This window comes from Hemitrygon akajei, chromosome 29 (assembly GCF_048418815.1).
Source record: "Hemitrygon akajei chromosome 29, sHemAka1.3, whole genome shotgun sequence".
Taxonomy (NCBI): Eukaryota; Metazoa; Chordata; class Chondrichthyes; order Myliobatiformes; family Dasyatidae; genus Hemitrygon; species Hemitrygon akajei.
In genome coordinates this window covers 25,691,234-25,713,645 of record NC_133152.1, presented here as the reverse complement: position 1 = coordinate 25,713,645, position 22,412 = coordinate 25,691,234, and the positions used below count along the sequence as shown (strand labels likewise).

At 38.1% G+C, this 22,412-nt stretch overlaps 1 protein-coding gene across 5 annotated transcripts in view; it reads left to right on the top strand.

Moving 5' to 3' along the window:
• ubr4 (ubiquitin protein ligase E3 component n-recognin 4) overlaps positions 1-17,835 on the top strand; it is a 203,341-nt gene extending 185,506 nt beyond the window's left edge. For all 5 annotated transcript variants that reach the window (XM_073031943.1, XM_073031941.1, XM_073031942.1 and 2 more), the window contains 12 exons: positions 1,866-2,056; positions 2,408-2,581; positions 3,291-3,390; positions 5,881-6,099; positions 9,495-9,608; positions 9,704-9,846; positions 10,884-11,009; positions 11,907-12,101; positions 12,179-12,403; positions 15,149-15,239; positions 16,500-16,662; positions 17,423-17,835. In XM_073031943.1, the coding sequence (XP_072888044.1) occupies positions 1,866-2,056; positions 2,408-2,581; positions 3,291-3,390; positions 5,881-6,099; positions 9,495-9,608; positions 9,704-9,846; positions 10,884-11,009; positions 11,907-12,101; positions 12,179-12,403; positions 15,149-15,239; positions 16,500-16,662; positions 17,423-17,487 (1,806 nt within the window). In that variant the 3' untranslated portion in view covers positions 17,488-17,835. The remainder of the gene's footprint in view (positions 1-1,865; positions 2,057-2,407; positions 2,582-3,290; positions 3,391-5,880; positions 6,100-9,494; positions 9,609-9,703; positions 9,847-10,883; positions 11,010-11,906; positions 12,102-12,178; positions 12,404-15,148; positions 15,240-16,499; positions 16,663-17,422) is intronic.
• The last annotated feature ends 4,577 nt before the right edge of the window (positions 17,836-22,412 follow it).

The following is a 22,412-nucleotide window of genomic DNA, read 5'->3' as shown; positions in this document are numbered from 1 at the left end:
CTACTGTTTGGTGGCCTGTAGACAACACCCATTTGGGTCCTTTTGCCCTTACTGTTCCTCAGTTCTATCCACACAGACTCTACTTCTCCTAAACCTTTGTCCCCCTTTGCAAGGGACTGAATCTCATTCCTCACCAACAGGGCCACCCCACCCCCTCTGCCCACATTTCTGTCCCTACGATAGCATGTATACCCTTGTACATTCATTTCCCAGGTCTGATCTCCCTGCAGCCATGTCTCCGTTATCCCAACAACATCATAGTTACCCATTCGCACCTAGGTTTCAAGCTCATCCGCCTTATTTCTGACACTTCGTGCATTCAGATATAGAATTTTTAGCCCATTTCTCCTCTCTCTGTTTGAATCGCTGCCTATTGTGCTTAACCCAGCTCCCCGAACTCCCATCGGGCTATACGCCCCTAGAATTTTGTTGTCCTTCCTACATTTACTTATTCTTTCAACACATTTAACTCCATGTTCCGTCAGACCATCCCTCTGTACATGTGTCCTCCTTATCACTTGTTCCGCCTCACCTTTCTCTACTACACACTTTATATTCCGGAACCGTGTAGTCCCCACCTGTCCTTTATTCTTCCTCTCGCTATCCTCTCTCACATTCTGGATCCCCGCCCCCTGCAGATTTAGTTTAAACCCCCCCCCCCAAGAAGCACTAGCAAACTTCCCTGCAAGAATGTTAGTACCGCTCCAGTTCAGGTGTAAACCGTCCCTTCGGAACAGATCCCACCTTCCCTGGAACAAAGCCCAATTATCTACAAACCTGAAGCCCTCCCTCCTGCACCATCCTCTCAGCCACGTATTAATCTTTGTAATCTTTCTGTTCCTTGCCTCACTCGCACGTGGCACAGGTAGCAATCCTGAGATTGTTATGTTATGACATTCCCGTGTATTTCCTGCCCTTGGCCTTGGTAAGAAAGGACATGGGTTGAGGATGTCACTTTCATTGTGGTTAAAAAGTCAGCCACCAATGATTAATCAATGATGGTTCAAAAAGACAAGGAGCATAGGGAGTGAATGGAAATGTGGTACCTAGGAGGGGTGTGGTTAAAGTAGGGAGAATTGTGGATAAATTTGCAAAACCTTGTTTCAGGATAAAAAGCCAGTGGGCCATTAAGCTATTGGAATCTCAGAGAACAGAGCAAATAGGTGACTGTTAGTGGCATTCTAAATGTGTGGCAGTTTATTGGAGGATGGAGTTTGGAACAGTTGGGTAGTGAGGCCACTGAAGAAATAATGGAAGGTAGAATGGTGTCATTGAGGAGAAATCAAGGTGGAGAGGAGCAATATTCTGCATATGAAATCAAGTAGTCATGGTTACTGAACTGTTGCAAAGAAGTGAAACATGCTCCACAATGCTTTATGTTAAATAACATGGGAGATTGAAGAGTAGAAGCAAATGGGAGCTGATGTAGTTCAAAAAGTATAGCCTTGGTTGCTGTATATTAAATTGGAAGAAATGTTGTTTCTTTCAACTTGTAATGCCTATTGAAAATAATAATTAATCATTGTTGTAAAAGGAAAAAGGAGGCGAAAATGTAAAAGCTTGTGGCAAAGTTGTAGATGAAAAACATTATTCAATGCTATAAGATAATATTAGCTGTGTAAGAATGAAGAGAAAACGAATGTTGATGTATCCCTCAGGTACAGCAGGGAATACACAAAGCAAAGGAAGTTCACTTCAAAAGTCATAAATTAGAATCAAGGTTGTGAAGGAACATAATGCAGATGATACAGTACATTAAGATGTTCTGCACTTATATCATTTCTATATAGCCTATAAGATGATGATAATAATAATAACCTCTAATCATAGAACTATTTTGACTGTGATTAAATTTTTGCAATCAGGGTAACCTGCTGCTAACAGGGGACAAAGATCAATTAGTGATGTTGCTAGACCAGATAACCTCAACGTTTGTCCGTTCCAATCCAAGCGTACTCCAAGGATTGCTGCGCATTATCCCATACTTGTCCTTTGGAGAATTAGAGAAAATGCAGATACTTGTTGATCGATTTAAACCTTACTGTAATTTTGACAAGTAAGTGACCAAGTCTCAACTTTGATTTATGGTGCTACACTGATGAGAAAAACTGAAGTAATTTACTACAACCAACTGCTTTTCATAGATCTTAAATATTTAATAAAATTCACTTACAATTTTAATGGAGTGCAACCATTAACTTGTTTTTGCTTTTTTGATTCAGAATTGACATGAATAAGATATTTTATCTGCTGAAATATTTAAATAATCTTCTTGTTATTGGATTGCAAGATATAACAATGATTCTTTTCCAAATTTGAGCTTTAGACTCAGCATTACATTTTGACACTTACTCAGTTTTTCAGCTTTCCCTCCTCATTTTTCTTGCCATTCTTGCCCTGTTCTTAGATATGATGAAGAACATAACACAGATGACAAGGTTTTCCTGGATTGTTTCTGTAAAATTGCTGGAGGCATAAAAAACAATAGCAATGGACATCAACTGAAGGACCTCATCCTGCAGAAGGGAATTACCCAGAATGCTTTAGAATATATCCGGAAGCATATTCCAAGTGCAAAGAAGTAAGATTAATTTCAACAACACTAATTACTTGCTGCAGTTACGGGAAAATATTGGGGTCAAAATTAATGGGTCTTTGTATGTATACCCAGTGGCCACTTTATTAGGTACAGTGGTACACCTGCTCACTAATGCAAATATCTAATCAGTCAATCATGTGGTAGCAAGTCAAAACATAAAAGCATGCAGATATGGTCAAGAGGTTCAGTTGTTGTTCAGACCAAACCCAAAGAAGTGTGATCCAAGTGATTTTGACTGTGGCATGGTTGCCAGTGCCAGATGGGATGGTCTGAGTATCTCAGAAACTGCTGATCTCATGGAATTTTCAAGCACAGGGTTTGCAGAGAATGGTGCAGAAAACATGCAGTGGGCAACAGTTCTATGGATGAAAACACCTTGATAAAGAAAGAAGTCAGAGGAGAATTGCCAGGCTGGTTCAATCTAACAGGAAGGTGACAGTAACCCAAATCACCACTTGTTGCAATGGTGGTGTGCAGAAGAGCATCTCTGAATGCACAATACGTCAAACCTTAAAGTGGATGGGCTACAGCAGCAGAACATATACTCATTGGCCACTGAAGTGTGGGAAGTACCTTATAAAGTGGCCACCAAGTGTATATCAGGAGGAAGGTGCAGGTCATAGAATTATACAACATCTGGAAGCCACTCTTTTCCAGTTCTTAACATTTATGCTGTTTATGCTATTTACAGTCTTGATGCAGATGTGTGGAAGAAATTCTTAGCAAAACCATCTCTTCCTTTTATTATTCGCCTACTGCGGGGACTGGCTATGCAGCACCCCCCCACACAAGTAAGTTTTTTGCCCTGTCTTCAGTTCATTTTATTAGAGTCACTGCATACCTGGCTCATGTATTTGCTGTTTACCATCTTGATACAATTAGTTGATGGGTTTGAGTATTAGAAAGCAGAATATGAAGTATTCTTAATAGGATTAAGAATCCCTTAATAGGATTTAAAAGACAAGATGTCAGTGAACAGATCTCACGGAGTGATTGCATGGCAATAATCCCAAAGATATAGTCAATATTTGACATGTTTTTGGGAGGTGGGAAGCAAAAAGGCTGCATTTATCATGCATCGAGTCACCCTTAGATCAATTAATTGCCCAAGCAAAGACGAGTAACACATAGGTCAGATAACTCTGGCAACAAGTTCTTGTTCTTAAAGGACATTGGTGAACTTAAAAGATTTTACTTTCACTTTGTAATTCACCCACAAACTCCTGGAAGTTTGGAATTTGATTTCACAACCTGTCATGGTGGAACTTAAACTTGGCATTTGGCTTGCCGTTCTGTAGTGGTGTGCAAATAGTCTAAAGACTCTGAGCTGTGGTTCATTCTGGTAATCATGAAATTGCCTGGACCACATGGTAAATGCAAGAAAGAGTCACATTTTCTTCTGTCCAAGGAGTAATCAATGGAAAGCTTGAATTTTCAGCCTTTCTAAAGTAAATGAGAAATTTACGGTAAGGTATTGAGTGTAACAATAAATACAGAACAGCTTTTAAAATATAACCTCAAGTGAGACAAAGACATGCATGCTCGATAGATTAAGAGAACATGCCAGTTAGCAGTTTACACAACATTGGGGTCCATATGCTGAATGTCTTAATTATATAGGTTATTGCTGAAGACAAAATTAGACTTGTCAAGAAGAATTTAGAGGCTGAATTTGCTTTGAGCTAAATGGTTTCTTGCCGGCTTTCAGGTGCAGTTTCCAAAAATGGAAGTTCTTACCAATATTGTTCATTACACTTCGTTTTTTAAAAATATGTTAATGTTGTAGCCTGAGGAAAAGTACACACTCAGGACAACAACTACTTTTTCGGGTTTTAATTCCTTTATCTGCTTTAGATGTTTTAAGTGCCAGAAGAGGGTCTTAAAACAAAACGAACGACTTTACAATCAGGTTCCTGCTGTTACAATCTCTGTTTAACCTCCGATCCACACACTTGTGTCTCGACCAATTGCGTATGCAGTATAAAAATACAAAGAAAACCGCACAAAGCTAAAACAGTACTAATACGGTAGTGGCAATTCTGAAGGAACACAATACAAACAACATTAGAATCTCCCCCAAACCTGTATCTTATACATAGCAGCAAAAAATGTAACTGAATACATCTCATCTAAGACGTCTACTACTTTTTAGTACACACGTGCTGAACTTCCGAACAGAAACTAAACATACACGTTGGCTGTTACATGCACAATCAGTCATGATACAGTAAAGTTAGACAAAAGGTACACTTTGGCACAACTTTTACAAGATATTGCCCAGGAGTTAAATTACAGGAAGACTGACCTACTTGGCTGGTGAGGAACTTTGCAAGCCTTGCTATCCAGCATCGAGTTCTTTACCCATGAAAATCTAAAGCATCCACATGTAAAACATGTCAAATGACCGATATTCCTGATTCGCCAACAAGCATAAATGAATTCACATGGATATTGTAAATTAATGCTCACCTTTCCTTACCCAGCCCAGTACCTCTGGGGGGGTGGGGGGACTTGATTCCAACACCCCACCACTTCAGCAGCAGAAAACAAAATGGTCGCCCCGCTATCCCACGCATGCATAATGACGTCACCATCTCCACTTAAAGGCACAGACAACTATTCTAGCAGTACCCGGATGAATGCCTAAGTACACTTTTAACAATACTGAATAAGATTCGACGGTCACCCGGTTACATTAAAAAGACATGGACAAAGAAAATTATATTGATCATTCTATTGATCTTGATGAACATTTGCATTATGCTTTTGTAATCCTTGATTTTGTTCTGAAGCGATTATTTTGCAAATGAATCCCCAGGAGATAACCTTCATTCATTATGAAATTGGTGTGTGTGGAAATCAAACTGGGAAACTAACATATTCCTTTCCCATACTGTGGTGAAGTTTTGGAGCAGTGCAGCACCATGACCATGTGATGCAAGCCCATAAATTGCTAGTGGTGGGACTTGAAGTTTTATAGCTACATGTCGTAAACATTGTTCTATCCCTTATCAGTACTAGATGGCCTGTGTAATCTGTCTTTACTAGATCCTAGTTATTTATGAATCTTGAATATTGTGCCTGCAAGAGGTTTCTTCTGTGTTATTCCTTAGGATGAGTAGATTAATCTGAGGGGGAGATCACATAGAACACTGGATGATCGTATGTCTTCCAATAAATGATAAGAATTTGTCAGAAAGGCAGATCACTGAGTCCAAGATTTTCTGACCTTTGCTGCCAAGTTTTCAGTAATTTTTCTTTAACGTACTGTGTGTTTTCAGATGTTAATTGGAATGGACTCCATCACAAACTTGCATAAATTGGAGCAGGTTTCCAGTGATGAAGGCATTGGGACTCTGGCTGAAAACCTACTGGAAGCCCTGCGGGAACACCCAGAGGTGAACAGGAAAATTGAAGCAGCACGAAAAGAGACACGGGCAGAAAAGAAACGAATGGCAATGGCTATGCGGCAGAAGGCACTGGGCACACTTGGAATGACGGTAAATGCATATGGCCACCACTTATGTAAACTTATGTTTCCATTTAAGAAGTTGGATGATATTCCAGTTCTTCCTCCACTTTCCCAACGTTCCATATCCATTTATTTCCTTTTTCTTCACAGTCCAGTCATCCTTTTCAGAATCAGGTTTAATATCACCTTCAGGCTTCTGTACCTCCTTCCAGACGGTAACAGTGTGAAAAAGGCATGTCCTGAGTGGTGGGGATCTTTAATGATGGACACCACCTTCCTAAGGCACTGTTCCTTAAAAATGGACTGGATTCTACAGAGGATGGTACCCATGATGGAGCAGAAAAAATTTACAATTATCCGCAGCTTACTTAAATCTGTGCAGTAGCACAGACAATACCAGACAATAATGCAGCCAGTCAGAATGCTCTCCACAGTACATCTATAGAAATTTTCAAGTGTTTAGGTGACAAAGCAAATCTCTTCAAACTCCTAATGAAATATAGCTGCATCAATATGTTGTGACCAGGTTAGGTCCTCAGAGATATTAACACCCAGGAACTTGAAATTGCTTACTCTCTCCACTTCTAATCCCTCTACGAGGATTGGTTTATGTTCCCTCATCTTACCCACAGTCAGTTCTTTGGTCCTGCTAACATTGAGTGCAAGGTTGTTGCTATGACACTACTCAACTGGCTGGTATATCTCACTCCTGTACGCCCTCTCATCACCATCTAAGATTCTGCCAACAATCAGCAAACTTATAGATAGCATTTAAGCTCTGCCTAGCCACACAGTCATGGCTGTAGAAAGAGTAGAACAGTGGGCTAAGCACACATCCCTGAGGTGCACCAGTGTTGATTGTCAGCGAGGTGGAGATATTGTTTCCATTCCACACAGATTGTGGTTTTTCCAGTTAGAAAGTCAAGGATCCAGTTGGAGGGAGGTACAGGTGCCATAGTTTTCCAATCAGGACTATAGGAATGATAGTGTTAAACACTGAGCTATTGTCAATAAACGGATAAACGGCATCCTGGCATTGGTATTTGTATTGTCCAAGTGATCCAAGGCCGTGTGGAGAAAAATTGAGATTGTGTCTGCCATAGATCTATTGTGGCAATAGGCAAATTGCAATGGGTTCATGTCCTTACTGAGATAGGAGTTGATTCTAGCCATAACCAACCTCTCAAAACATTTCATCATTGTAGATGTAAGTCATTAAGGCAGCTCACACTCCTCTTCTTGGGCATTGGTATAATTGTTGCCCTTTTGAAGCAGGTGGAAACTTCCCACTATAGTAATGAGAGATTAAAAATGTCTTTGAATACCCCCGGCAGTTTTTTGGTGCAAGTTTTCAGAGCTTTACCAGGTACTCCATTGGGCCCTGCTGCCTTTCAAGGGTTTACCCTCCTGAACGAGAGCCTGACATTAGCCTCCAAGACCAAGATCACAGGGCCACCAGTTTCTGCAGGGATCCTCATAGCTGTGGTTTTATTCTCACTTTCACACAAGCATAAAAGGCATTGAGCTCACCTGATTATGAAGCATCATTGCCATTCATGATGTTGGGTTTTGCTTTGTAGGAAGTAATGTCCTGCAAACCCTGCCAGAGTTAATGTGCATCCAACGTCACCTCCAACCACTCTCGGAATTCTTTATTAGCTCTTGAAATAGCCCTCCGCAAATCGTACTTGATTTTCTTGTACAGACCTGGATCGCCAGACTTTAATGCCACTGACCTAACCCTCAGCAGACTACGAACCTCCTGGTTCATTGGCAGCTTTTGGTTTGGGAATGTACAGTAAGTTTTTGTAGGCACACACTCATCCACACTGGTTTTAAAGAAGTCAATGACAACTGTGGCATATTCATCCAGACTTGAAGATAACTCCCTGAATACAGTCCAGTCCACTGATTCAAAGCAGTCCAGTAAGCTCTCCTATGCCTCCTGGTCCATACCTTCTTGGTCCTCACTTCTGGTGTTGCAATCTTCAGTCCCTGCCCATACTTGGGGACCTATTCTTAAATGGTCTTTCCTTCAGTCAATAACAGGTGATATATCCTCACGATAAACATGTCTGAGCGAATGATATTACTTCAATATCCAAGTTCAAGGAGTCCAAAATCACACTTCATTGAACTTTATGTAAATTCAAAATTACATCTCAATTAATAATTTGCATACCATTTAATTTGGGATTTTTTTTACAACGGTAATGTTTATTTTAAATCCTGTGAGTCTGCTTTTACAATTCTGTCCATTCTACACCCAGGTTTCCTCCATTCTACTATTATTGCCCATCTTCTTGATTAGAATGAATTGACTTTGAATTCCAGCTGGAGCATTTTCCCATTTCTCCATTTTTTTTGCACCTTGCCTTTAGTCCTGAGTGTGATTTATTACAGCTGCCACTTTAATTTGTTTCGTGAAGTTGTGAGACCACTTGAGGTTCAAATTATCATTATGCACCACAAGCAAAAATGATCCCAGAAGTTAACACTGGAGCTGCAAGAAAGAAATTGCATCATGACTGTGCCTTTCTTAACCTCATTTAAGCAAAATGGGCTCATACTCAGCGATCACATCGAAATACATAACTGCCTACAAGGAGATTGTACATTCTCCCCATGACCACATCAAATGCTCTGATTTCCTCCCACATTCCAAAGATGTACCAGTTGGTAGGTTGTGAATCATCTCGTGATTAGGCTAGGGTTAAATCGGGGGTTGCTGAGCAGCGCGGCTCGAAGGGTCGCAAGAGCCTACTCTGCACTATATCTCAATAAAATAAAAATATAATAAAATTTTTGGAGGGCATGGCAAGGTTGAAGCTCAGAGGCTGATTTTTCAGGCTTGACTTGGGAATCATAGTCTCAGTGGAAGAGGTCAACCGTGTAGAAGTGAGATGAGGAAAGATTTTTGCACAGGACTTGTGAATCTTGACCCTCAAGGGCAGAGTGTCTGTTTAATTGTTGTTGTTGCCATTAAGTGCATGTGGGGAAATGAGATGGAGCTTGGAGTTGTAGAAACTCGGGCATTGTGTTGCAAAAGAGCAATTTGGTTTCATAGACGCCAGTTCTAACTCAGATTTTGGGTTCAAACCTCACAACATATGATCCATGCTAACCATCAGAACTGATGATTTTCAAATGAGCCTGTAATCTTTCAAAAGGATGTAAATATCCTGCAGTTCTCTTTGTGGAGTAGAGGAGTTATTTATTGCTTAATTAATGTAACTGAAACACATTAAATAGTTCATTGCTGATTTGACTAAAAATAACTAGTTGCTGATGTGCTTTGGGTGTTTTATAGCTGCAATTTCATACATTCTCTTCTGTCAAATTGAGCAAGTAAAATTACTTTATAAAAGTTTTACACACTCTGTAACTATGATAATTCTCATGATTTTGTTTCTTGCCCAACAGACAAATGAGAAAGGCCAGGTGGTCACCACAACAACATTACTGAAGCAGATGGAAGAACTGATTGAGGAACCAGGCTTGACCTGCTGCATTTGCCGTGAAGGTTATAAATTTCAGGTAAGCCAACTTTGTCAAGTAACTACAGTACAATTTCACAGTGTGGCAGTCACCCTTTTTACAGTAAAAAAAATGATTCCTCATCTCTATTGTAGCCAACCAAGGTGTTAGGGATTTACACCTTCACAAAGCGTGTTGCAATTGAAGAATTCGAAAACAAACCACGGAAACAGCAGGGATACAGTACCGTCTCACATTTTAATATTGTCCACTATGATTGTCATCTTGCTGCTGTCAGGTAATTTTACATTTTCTCATTCACGCGCCAGATTGTTATCATAAGTTTTGTAGAACTACAATTGATGATAAGTGAGATGGTAAGGGAGGTAGAAGTTTGCCACCAAAGTGGTGCAAATGAACAATTGGTACCTGACTTCTGTGTATTTGGTGTGTCTGATCAGCAGTATTAGAAGAAAAATCCATTGAAGTATTCAAAAGAACAGGTAATTATTTCCAAGCTGTAGAGGTAGAAACCTTGTGGAAAGGGCCTTCAAATCCACCATAGCTGCAGCAATAGATCTGTTCTGAAATAATATAGTTTAAATAAAAACACTTATTCAAATAATGCAATAATTTTAAATTCTTAATCTAGCAATTTTTATTCCTGTACCTGGATCTGATTAGCTCAGCAGATATATCACTAATTGGACAGGGAGAATTGATTTTGTTAGGGGACCTCAGCTGGTTTCTTGTTCAAATTATTGAGCAGAGAATTGGTTGTGCTGTACAAAACTCCTGCAATGCCTCCTCTGACCCGAGATGGTCAATATAAGAAATTCTGTCCCAAGTAGTTGAAGATGAAATAAAGATCTTCCAGTAAATGTTTAGATTATGTACATCTCTATAAGTCTTCTTTAAATTCAGTGGTAGAGTATTATTTGCTGGTGTTTTAAAAAAGTTTTGTTCCATCTTATGAAAGATGGTCCATAATTATGTGGCTTTATATTTAATTATAAAATAATTTCCCATTTTCCAGGTAGTATAGAACCTGGCCAAAGATTTTTTTTCAGCAATTAGTAATACTCTGGTTAAATTGTCCTCTTTAAAACCTTTGTTTATTTGCTTCCTGGAACAAATTAAATTCAAATTAATTGCAAGTGTCATCTCCTGAAACCAATTTTAAGATTTTTTTCATTACCATAATGATACAGTTTTACTTGTAGTTAATTATGGATAAGGTATCACATTCGCCAAATGAATTTACTAGCTCAATGAGATTGATTTCAATTATTGTGAATATTGACCTGGTTGATTTTTGTGATTAAATTCCTTTAGGTTGGCACGTGGTCGAGAGGAGTGGGAAAGCGCTGCGTTACAAAATGCAAACACCAAGTGTAATGGATTGCTTCCTGTGTGGGGTCCACATGTACCAGAATCTGCATTTGCTACATGTTTGGCAAGGTAAGGCTGTGAAAATCTTCAATCTGAAATATTCCCTGGAATTAAATTGGAATATGATAAAATTAGGAATATAAGAAAGGTGATGGAAATTTTCTCATTATGTTACATTTGGGAAATCGTGCTGAAGTTTGTGCAAAATGCAGGAATTCATAAAAGGTTGAAAGACACATAGCAAATACAGTTCCATTCAGAATAAAAGGCAATTTGTAAATAATATGCAGAGTATACCTATTAAATTGTGGCTTTTAAATGACTAGATTTTGATTAGAGAATAAATTTATATAACGGATGGAATAACAGGTTTAGGTCTTCACACAATAAAGTAGAATATTCCACCTCAAACCTTCTGTTGAAGCATGCTTGAATGTAATTAAATGGTTTCCTGCAAAGGAAAAACACGTACATCATAAAGTACATTAAATAATTTTGACTTCAGAGCTTTTTAGATTATTTTAAAATATAATTTGCTTTTTGGGAAAATTTAAGAGGCAGCTAATTTTCACTCAAAATCTCATTCATCCCATTCAAAAGATTCCATGATGGCTAATGGATTATGTTTTGGGGAATATTCCTATCCATAAAATGATGTGAATAGCAGCTAAAGGCTTAGAGGTAGATGGAACCTCCAAACATACAGCACTTTCCTTAATACTGCAGTAATGTGTCTGTCAGAATGTGTATTCAGGAAACTACATCTCTCATTGATAAGAATGCCACCACAATGACTCTTCAAGGAATAGTATGCAGTTTTAATTAGGCTACGTGGCTCATGATTTTGATAAGTCCATGGACTGGCTTCTGTCCTGTAACTACCTGAGATTAATTATGGTGTTTGACATGACAATTAAGTTCTTTTATGGTGTCCTATACTTTCATTGGCCTTGTTTCTGATTTCAGACACAACACCTACTTACAAGAGTGCACTGGCCAGCGTGAACCCACCTACCAGCTAAACGTTCATGATATTAAACTACTCTTCCTGCGTTTTGCAATGGAACAGTCATTTAGTGTTGATACTGGTGGTGGAGGCAGAGAGAGCAACATCCATCTAATCCCTTACATAATGCACACAGTTCTTTATGTCCTTAACACGTAAGTACAACAAAGTCTTCATTGAATTGTCACCGTTTTATAACAATGTATAATGATGTTGTTCAATCAAATGACAGGACACGGGCAACGTCACGAGAAGAGAAAAACCTACAAAGTTTCTTGGAACAGCCAAAGGAGAAATGGGTTGAAAATGCTTTTGAGGTGGATGGAGCAAACTATTTTACAGTCTTGGCACTGCACGTTTTTCCACCTGAGAAATGGAAAGCTGTTCGTGTTGATTTTCTAAAACGTCTCCTAGTCACTGCCCAAGCAAGAAAAGCATCGCCTGGTGGTTCCAACAAGTAAGAGAACAAATATAGTCAAAGATTGTGCTTTCATAACCAACAATTATTTTATTACATATCTCATCAACTTTGAAAAGTGCTTTTTGAGAGAGCATTTCAAACATTTCCATTAATTATTTGTGTTGTTTTTAATTTGGTTCCTATATCTACTAAGGAGATGAACATTATTTTTTGTGGAAACTGATTTGGCCATTCTCTTTTGAAGACAAGGTTATCATCAGTCTTGAGTCAAAACAAGTCAGTTCGCATTCCAGTAGCATTTGATAATTTTGTACATCTTAATTTTCAAGTTTCTTTGGTTCTTCAGATTGTATGGGGAATTGTTATTATATTAGTTTATATGTAAGCATTGTTTTTGTTTTGAAACATAGAAATCAATACAGTAAAAGGACAGAAGGAATTCCTGGGCCTTAGGAGCTTTTTCTTCAGTAAACATCTCTCCTATTTAAGTCTATATCTCTGTTACTTTACCTTTTAGCATGACATTAATTTGTTTTAAATTTTGCAAGTGCATAGATCCTACTCCATAGATTATTTTAAATACATACCAACTTATAAAATGGACTTCTCCTGAATGTTTATTTTTCACTGATTTTTCCCATCACTTCCAGTGTAGTAAGCTTTGAAATAATGGACTTCTATGTCATCTATACTTTCACGGTCTTGATCATACGCCGCCTCAGAGTAGAAGGTGGTCTCTTTAAAATGGAGATGAGGAATTTCTTTAGCCAGAAGATGGTGAATCTGTGTAATTCATTGTCAAGTCCTTGGGTATATTTATAAAGTGAAAGTTGACAAGTTCTTGATTAGTAAGGGTGTCAAAGGTTACAGGGAGAAGGGAGGAGTATGGATTTGAGAAGGAAAATAAATCAGTCATGATCAAATAGTGGCGTGGATTCAACGGGCCTAATTCTGCTCTTATGTCTTATGGTGTTAGTTATAGAGATATGAAACTCAAAAACTACATTCAAGATTCAAAAACTTTGTCATTCTAACCGTACATCAGCTCTGCAGGGCAGAATGAGACAGCGTTTCCCAGGAGCAGTGCAATCATAACATAACAAACGCAACACTAAATAATAAATGTAACAATAAATAGTAAAACACAACAGCCACATGTCAGATAAAAACAAGTTATAAGTGTCTAGTGCAAGTTAAAAGTGTCCAAAGCAGAGTCAGGTAGAGCAGCTACCAATAACCTTCTCTGCTCCCCTAACCACCCTCTGCAAGGCTTTTTTGTTGGCAGCACATGCTGGATATCTGATATAAAAAAATGCTGGAAGGCTTAGCAACTAAGGAAAGAGAAGAGTTTTTCAGCTTAAAGACTCTTCAACAGTTTGAGAATGGAGTGAAAACCAGTTTGCGTTAAGTTGCAGAGATGGTGTGGAAAGGGTAGAATAAAGAAAATATCTAATTGGGTGGTTCCAAAATCTGTCATTGTGATCAGCTGTTTATGAAGCTGTCTGGTTGATAGTAAGGTCAGTTCGAGAAGGGGAAAAACAGACCATACAAAGCAGTCTGAGCTGTAGGAAACACCACTCGAGCTGTGTCAGTAGAGAGGCAGAGACTATTTAGACCATTTGTACTTTTATGTGAATGGGGTGGAGAACAGGAGAAAACAAACAATAAAAAGAATGATAGTGCAAGGTAATAAAATGCAAAGCACTGCTCTGAAAATCCCAAAGGAATTGAGGAAGAACTCTGGAGTGGAAATTTGCAATGCCAGTGTTGGAATGCTGATAACATAAGATTTTGACCTTGTTGCCAAGTCCAGAGTCAAAGAATTTATTATCAAAGTGTTTATATATATGTTTCCATATACTTTCATTTTCTTGTGGGTAAACACAAGACCGCACCCAACCGGCCAGACAAACAACCGGTGTGCAAAAAACAGCAAGATGCAAATACCGGCAGCTCTCAACTATGCCAGAGAGAAGTAGCAGTAGAAAATCCAAAGGTTTGTGTGAGCTGCTGGTATGGAAAATTTGTTGTCAGAATTAGAAGAATAGAAAGAGGAATGGGAGGAATTGTCAAGTTAGTCTGAGGTTTCAGTACTTACTGGTTTCTAGCCTATCCTCAGAAGTGGGCAGGGAGAAGTCAGGAATGGACCATTTGAAACTGTGGAAATTGGCAGCAAAAATGATACAAGAGCCTGATGTAGCTGGGCTATACCAGGAAAGAAAATTAGTGTGTGGACTGAGTTGAACAAAACTGAGATTTCACATATTCTCACAAACACACGGCAAAGGTTCTACCCACCCATGAAGGATGGGAGTACAGGGCCTTCTGTTCATTGGAAAATAAGAACCCTCAGGCTCTCCTTCTGGAGATGGCAGTATAAAGAGATTGGCAACCATTGTGCAAATTAAACTGTTAGATTTCAGTTTTCTGAAGGATATCAGAAGTATCACTGTTGTAAATGGAGAAGTTTATTATTGCATAACCTCACTTTGTTATTTGGTTTTTACTATCTGCCTATCAAAGCAATTCAATTGACTTTAATACTTTTAGTCATTTAGTCATTAAATACACTTAGTGACTTCTAGTTGAATGAAGCCCAGAGGTTGCAAGGAAAAAGATCGCCCAACTACCAATGCAGGTTATGTTAGTTAAACCTCTTCCAAAGATTAAGGGATGCTTCATGAATCATTTCTATTGATGCTTCTCTCCTAAGCAGAAATATTTTAAAATTATATCTCTTAGAGTAATCTTTTCTGTTAATGAAATATTATGAATTTTCAGACTATCTGACAAGACAGTGAAGGAATACTCTGTGTACCGGCCTGCACTGCTCTGCTGGGGATTAGTGGACCTTATTTATGGCATTTTCAAGGTATGATATTTGTTGGTACAGGCACCAGAGATGTCAACTTTACCTATTCTTTGTGGAACTAAATTTGACCATCCTAGTGACAGAACTTTGTGATTTACCTTTTTGCATGGGATTAATCAGTTACTGTGAACAAAACTTTTGTAACATAAAAATTATTGTGGAAGTAAAACTAGTTTCCACAGTTTTAACACCAAGCTGGAAATCCAGTCAATAGTGTTTGAGTTGAATAATTGAGGTTGGGATGAGGATATTTTTATGATGGAATTGTGATCCTTTGCTCAAGCATATTAATCATACATTTATTGGTACAGTGGATTGCAGTTATTTGGAATACGTCGGGACCTGTGCATTTTGGCCCAATTAAATGGCTGTTCCAATTAGCTGATGTTTCATGGAAATAATTAAAATGGTATAAAAAAGACAGACTACTATTTAACTGAGTAACAAATTATGTTTTAATGAAAAACAGAACAAATTAGAACACTATCAATACAGTACTATAAAACTGTATTAGTTCCTAATAGTTATCAAAGGAGAAATTAATCCAGTGTGTACTGCCGTGTTCTTTAGATTGACTGTACATGAACAAAATCAGTGTAGACACCTAGTGTAAATAATGGACTGCCTTCATCCAACCCTTTCGATGATTGCATCCTCCAAATCAGCATTTTCATTGTAACATTCAAGGTGATAGTCAATACCTTCAAATCTTGGTAATTCCTAACTTGTAAAAGTAGTGAAATCATTTCATTTTCACTCCCAGCCGTTTCTGACATCTCCAAGCCTCAATGCTTGAAAACGCAGTGAGCAAAACCATTCTGAATTGTCTAACTGCCTATCTCTCACAAACCATCAGTGAGAAAAATCTCTGATTTTTGAACTCAAATACATACAACTGAAGGTATTTAAAAACTGTTTGGTCTGAGCATGGTGTACTGTCTTAACAACCACATAAGGCATGCAACTGATACTTGTTGGAAACTTCAACACAATCTCCAGCCCTAATTAAGCAGCATAACTTCCCGAATAAATTAAGGGAATCTGGCTTTTTTTAAATTTGTTTTTGTTCATTAATAGTTGTCCCAAATATCTGGCTGCCCCAATTAACCGATGGCCCTATTAACTGTAATCCACAGTGTTTGATTTTGTTCTCAATTTGCGAACTTTATGCATTCAGCGTCATTATAAGTAAGTTACATTGATAACATTTATGTTGCATTGTAAAGTTTTTTAAAGTTATGTTTTACTTTACCACTACAGAAGGTTCCAACAAGTAACACAGAGGGTGGCTGGTCCTACTCTCTTGCTGAATACATTCGACACAATGACATGCCAATTTATGAGACAACAGAAAGATCTCTCAGAATTTTCCAGGATGAATTCATGACTGCTGAATCCTTTGCTGAATTCCTAGATGCTGCAGGTTGGTATTTAAATAAGTATGATGCAGTTATTGCCTCCTTCCACTTCAACATAGTAACAAGTGCAAACTAATACTAAGCTCTCAAATACACAGTCAGTCTGAAACACTCACCATGAAAGTATTCACAACTGAGACCCCAGCTTTCCCAGAAACCCCATAATCCATTTTCTAATGGATTATGGATTCAGAGAGACAAAAATATGAATCTTTGCTTTTACTTTCAGATTCTCTTTCCAGTCAGAATGTGATTCTCAATAACATTGTATTATGGGCAAACAACTATACCTTAAAATACCATAAGTAAAGTATCAGTAGTCTGTGCCTTGCTATAAGGAGAGACTTGCTTTCAGTCCCCATCCTTCAATCCTCTACCTCAATCCCTAATTTTCAAAGTTTGTTTCAGGGTGGTACAGTGGCGTGGTGGTTAGCACAATGCTTTACAGTACCAGCGACCCAGGTTTATTTCCATATGTAAAGAGTTTGTACGTTCTTCCAGCGACTGTGTGGGTTGCCTCTGGATGCTCCAGTTTCCTCCCACGTTCCAAAGACATACCAGTTGGTGGGTTAGTTGGTCATTGTAAATTGTCCCATGATTGGGCTTGGTTACACTGGCATTTGCTGGGCGACACGGCACAAAGGACCTGAAAGGCTTATTCCACACTTTCTCTCAATAAATAAATAAATATTGTTGTATTTTTAACTTGTCAACTCCTACAGTGGCCACCTAATAAAAGATTTATCTTGTGTTCACTTTCTTTAGGTCTCTTATCAGAAATTGAAGATCCTGACAATTTCCTGAAAGATCTCTTTAACTCTGTTCCCTAGAATGTTCCAAGTTAATCTGCTTTAAAACAAAGCAAATATTTAACTGTACTTTTAGAAATATTGTGTTTAAATTTTCACTTCTGAAATGATTGAAATTAATTTTAGGCGCAGTTCTTCAGCAATGCTTATTTAGTTACTACTTTTTCTGTGTGATTGTTCTGGATTTAAGATTTTAACATGTGTACAAAGTAATGGTCGTTTAGCCTGACTGAATGCATGAAGTACATTTGGTTTAAACTCTTATTTTGTTCTTGTATCCAGTACTTCAGTGAAGCAAGACACCCATTTAAATGTTATGCTAAAACTCTGGTTCATTATTACATCCAATAAAATTAAATCATGATTCTCCCTTTTGTTGTCAGTCTCTAAAGTGATTCATTGTTGAAACAGACTGACCTTGTGCAGTTCCACCTCATTTCATGTTTGGTTGAGATTTACCTGTAAAATGGAAATGTGAATGGCAAAATTAATTTTCATAAGGAAAAAAGCACAAAATGAAGAACTGAGTACCAGCAATAAATACCGACATGTAACCCTCATTAAAACTCATGCAAGGGAACAGATCCATTAAAACTAATTTTTTTTTTAAAAAAACAAGGAATGCCTGAGTTAGATTAACATTTGAAATAGTCTGTGACTTTAATTCTGAACAAGCTGATGTTTCAACTTTGGCAGAATAAATTTGCAAATAAACACATTTTTACTAATGAATAATTAAAGTTTATTGATCTGAAATGTTAGCTTTTCTCTCTTCATCAAAGCAGTCTGATCACACAAAGTTTAATTTGTCTTCAATTTCACTGACTTGGAGAATGAATTTTATCCATCTTTAGGAGATTCTGGTAATCTCAATCCATTTTAAACTTCAAATCTTGATGTCCTTTGAATCCAGTGTTTGTACCAGGTTGATTAGTGGTCATGTTCCATTGTGCTGTTTGAAAAGGTAAATCTCTTTCACAGGATTTTGTACACCTGATATTGCAAGTGTGATTTTGACATTATATACAATAGCCAGAATATGCATGACAGTAAATACATTAATTATCCAGATTTCACTTATAAATTAGAACTATTTACAAATAAAATCATAAATTTAATTCTGTGCTATAATTCAAATCCTTTACATGAAAGACTTTTGCAAAATGACATAATTTCCTATAATATTGGACTAGTTATCCAATAGGAATAACCATTTACCATCATCAAAGGCTTTGAGGCATAAGATTGATCTTGCACCAAAAAATAAAAATGTATAACTCAATGATTTTCTATTATATTTGTTAAATGTAAGCATAACTGTTTTATTCTGAAATAATGGAACATTTAAAACATTATAATCAAATGCAAAACTTCTCTTAACCCAATTTTTTTGTTGGCGGATAAATTTTAATTGTGGTGTTCAAAGGGTGGGAATTACACACAACACTTTCCTGTGTAACAAAATTCACAAATACTACTAGAGCTGTCCCCAGAGAAAGCACTACAGTTAATGTATGGTATGCAGACTGATAGCAGAAAGGCAAAGTGTAATATTGAAAGTGTCACTTACGGTGATATTTACAGCCCTTACTAAATTGAGCATAAACTTAAAGGAGTTGTGAAGATAAAATGATGGAAAATACTACCTTTTAATTAATTGTGCGAATTTGCAAATATAGGCATGGTCACTTCTGAAACAGGTTAAAGTAGATGAACATGTTCTAGAAATATTTAATGGCAGTATGTATCTTGTGTTTCCTGTTGAGATCCACTGGTGGCCAGCTGCCACTGTTTAGAGAAAACTGAGGAGTGAATGTGGCAGCACTGTGCACTGATTTGTCTGAGGCAGTGTTTTCAAACATTTTACATGTGACCCCTTTATACTAATGATTCACTCATGCAGTTAAATTCTCCAGTCTGCACACATTATTTAAACGGGCAGTTAGCGACAAATTTTCAACAACCCAGGACCGATGAGAGGTTGTACAGACTTTGAAAGTCACTGGCCCTGAGGTTGGGCTACATCACTTCCTCTCACCAGAGCTGGGAGAAATGATACTTTGTCCATTTCTGCCTTGAGGTTGAGTTTCATGAGCAGGGCAGATGACTTCTCAAATGTTACATCACAAGCAGACTGCCACACCTGCCCCTCTTCCCCGACCTGTCATAGCACTGATCTAGGCCAGAGGTCCATGAGTGTCAGGGAGCAGAAGTGAGTGCCACTGCTATTCCAAAGGAAAAAGTGCTAGGCAAACTCAAAGATCTTAAGATGGATAAGTCACCTGGACCAGATGGACTACATCCCAAAGTCCTGAGAGAGGTTGCTGAAGAGATGATGGATGCATTGGTCATGATCTTTCAAGAACAACTTGATTCTGGCATGATCCCAGAGGACTGGAAGATTGTAAATGTCACTCCACTCTAAGAAGGGAGGAAGGCAAAAGAAAGGAAATTATAGGCCAGTTAGCCTGACTTCAGTGGTTGGGGAAGTGTTAAGAGTATTACTAAGGATGAGGATTCGGGTACTTGGAGATTAATAACAAAATAAATCAAAGTCAGCATGGTTTTTGTAAAGGGACATCTTGCCAGACAAATCTGTTAGAATTCTTCGAGGAAGTAACAAGCAGGGTGGGCAAATGAGAGGCAGTGGATGTCATGTACTTGGATTTTCAGAAGGCATTTGATCAGGTGCCACACATGAGGCTGCTTAACAAGATAAAATCCTATGGTATTAGGAACGATACTGACATGGATAGAGGAATGGCTGATAGGCAGGAGGCAGCGAGTGGAAATAAAAGGAGCCTTTTCTGTTTGTCTGTCAGTGTCTAGTGGTGTTCCTCAGGGGTTAGTGTTGGTACCAGTACTTTTAACATAGTTTGTCAATAATTTGGATAATGGAATTGATGGCTTTGCGGCAAAGTTTGTGGATGATAGGAAGATAGGTGGAGGGGTAGGTGGTGCTGAGGAAGCAATACAATTACAGCAGGACTTAGACAAATTGGAAGAATGGGCAAAACATTGACAGATGGAATAGAGTGTTGGGAAATGTATGATGACGCATTTTGGTAAAAGGAACAATACTGTGGACTATTAAAATAGGGAAAATGGCAAACATCAGAGGTGCAGAGGACTTGAGTCCTCGTGCAAGACTCGCAGAAGGTTAATTTACAGGTTGAGTCTATGGTAAAGAAGGCAAATGCAATGTTGGCATTTATTTCAAGGGGGATAGAATATAAAAGCAAGGAGATAATGCAGACCCTTTATAAGACAGGCCACACTTGGAGTATTGTCAACAGTTTTGGGCCTCATCTCAGAAAGGATGTGTTGTCATTGGAGAGAGTCCATAAGAGGTTCATGAGGATGATTCTGGGAAAGAAGGGGTTGACATATGAGAAGCATTTGGCAGCTTTGGGCCTGTATTCACTGAAATTTAGAAAAATGTGGGGGGATCTCATTGAAACCTACCGAATGTTAAAAGGACTAGATAAGGTGGATGTGGAGAGGGTGTTTCCTATGGTGGGGATATCCAGAACTAAAGGGCACATCCTCAAAATTGAGGGGTGACCTAGAACAGAGGTAAGGAGGATTTTTTTTTTGCCAGAAAGTAGTGAAACTGTGGAATGTTCTGCCACAGACTGAGGTAGAAGCCAAGTCTGTGGGTGTATTTAAGGCAGAAGTTGACCGTTCCCTGATTGGTCAAGGCATCAAAGGATATGGTGAGAGGGCAAGTGTATGAGGTTGAGTGGGATCCAGGATTAGCCATGATGGAATGGTGGAGCAAAGTTGATGGGGTGCATGGCCTAATTCTGCTCCTATGTCTTATGGGTCCACATTTACTGCACCAACTGATACAATTTAGTGGCTGAGAGAGTGTAGGTGGTACTCAGTATCTTTGGACTGGAACAAAGAAATTGCAATAGAGGTCTAATTGGAATCTTGGAATCTACAATTTAGCTCAGACTAGTTATACTTGCACTAGAAGCTGTTTAATCAGGTCCATGTGATTATAAGGGAACAATGAAATTCCAAATAAAATTGATTAACTTTTCAATCTTGATAAACGCTTTACAGCAATTTAATTTAGAAAGAACTTTTCCACACCCTTGTATATTATTCAGTATTCCTTTTTTTTTTGGTGTCCTCAGCAGAATATAAAAAGGTGTGGTTGTGTGGTTCTCTTTCTTGCACGAAAGGTATCTTTGATTGCATAACTTGTCTTAATCATAAGCTTTATAACCTAACCTTTAAAATAATTGTCTGGAAGGGTGTGTTAACTTGCTATTGGTGCATGAGGTTTGTTTTCTTTTTGCTATTAACCTTCCATTGCTTTCAGACCGAAAAGGGGTAATGCTGAATTAGTCCCATTTCCACAAAACATCATTGACAACCTTATCCCCTGAAATTAATTTTCACTGAAAATCCATTACTTCAATTACGGAAATATCATTCCTGAGGCTTTAATCTTTGTGGGTGAGATGCTGAAGGGGTTGGGATAAGGCTGGAGGGTAGCAAAAACACAGGCCAATTGCCATAAATTCTATTAAAAGTAAAGACTGATTTTAGAGCAGAGTGCAGTTAAATAACACCTTAACAATAAACCCCCAGCTTCCTGTTGTAGTCTTAAGAAATATCATATAAAGATAACATGGTTACAACGAACCATCTAATCCATATAACTAAAGTTTGTTAAACTAATGCAAACAGTATGCATTTGGCTTTAATGGGCCTTTGTGGGTTGATTATAGTCATAAAGTAAGCCTGCTGGAATTTGTAAAACTTCATTGCCAGGAAACTTGTTAAAATTAGGAACTCTTGTTCCATGCAGCATTTAAGAAAACAGTAAAACATTCTTCCAACTAAAATGGTGTGTTCTTTGAATTTTTAAGATGCCTCAAATACATTTTCAGACTTAAATGAAGCAAACAGGATAACTTTGGTCTCAATTT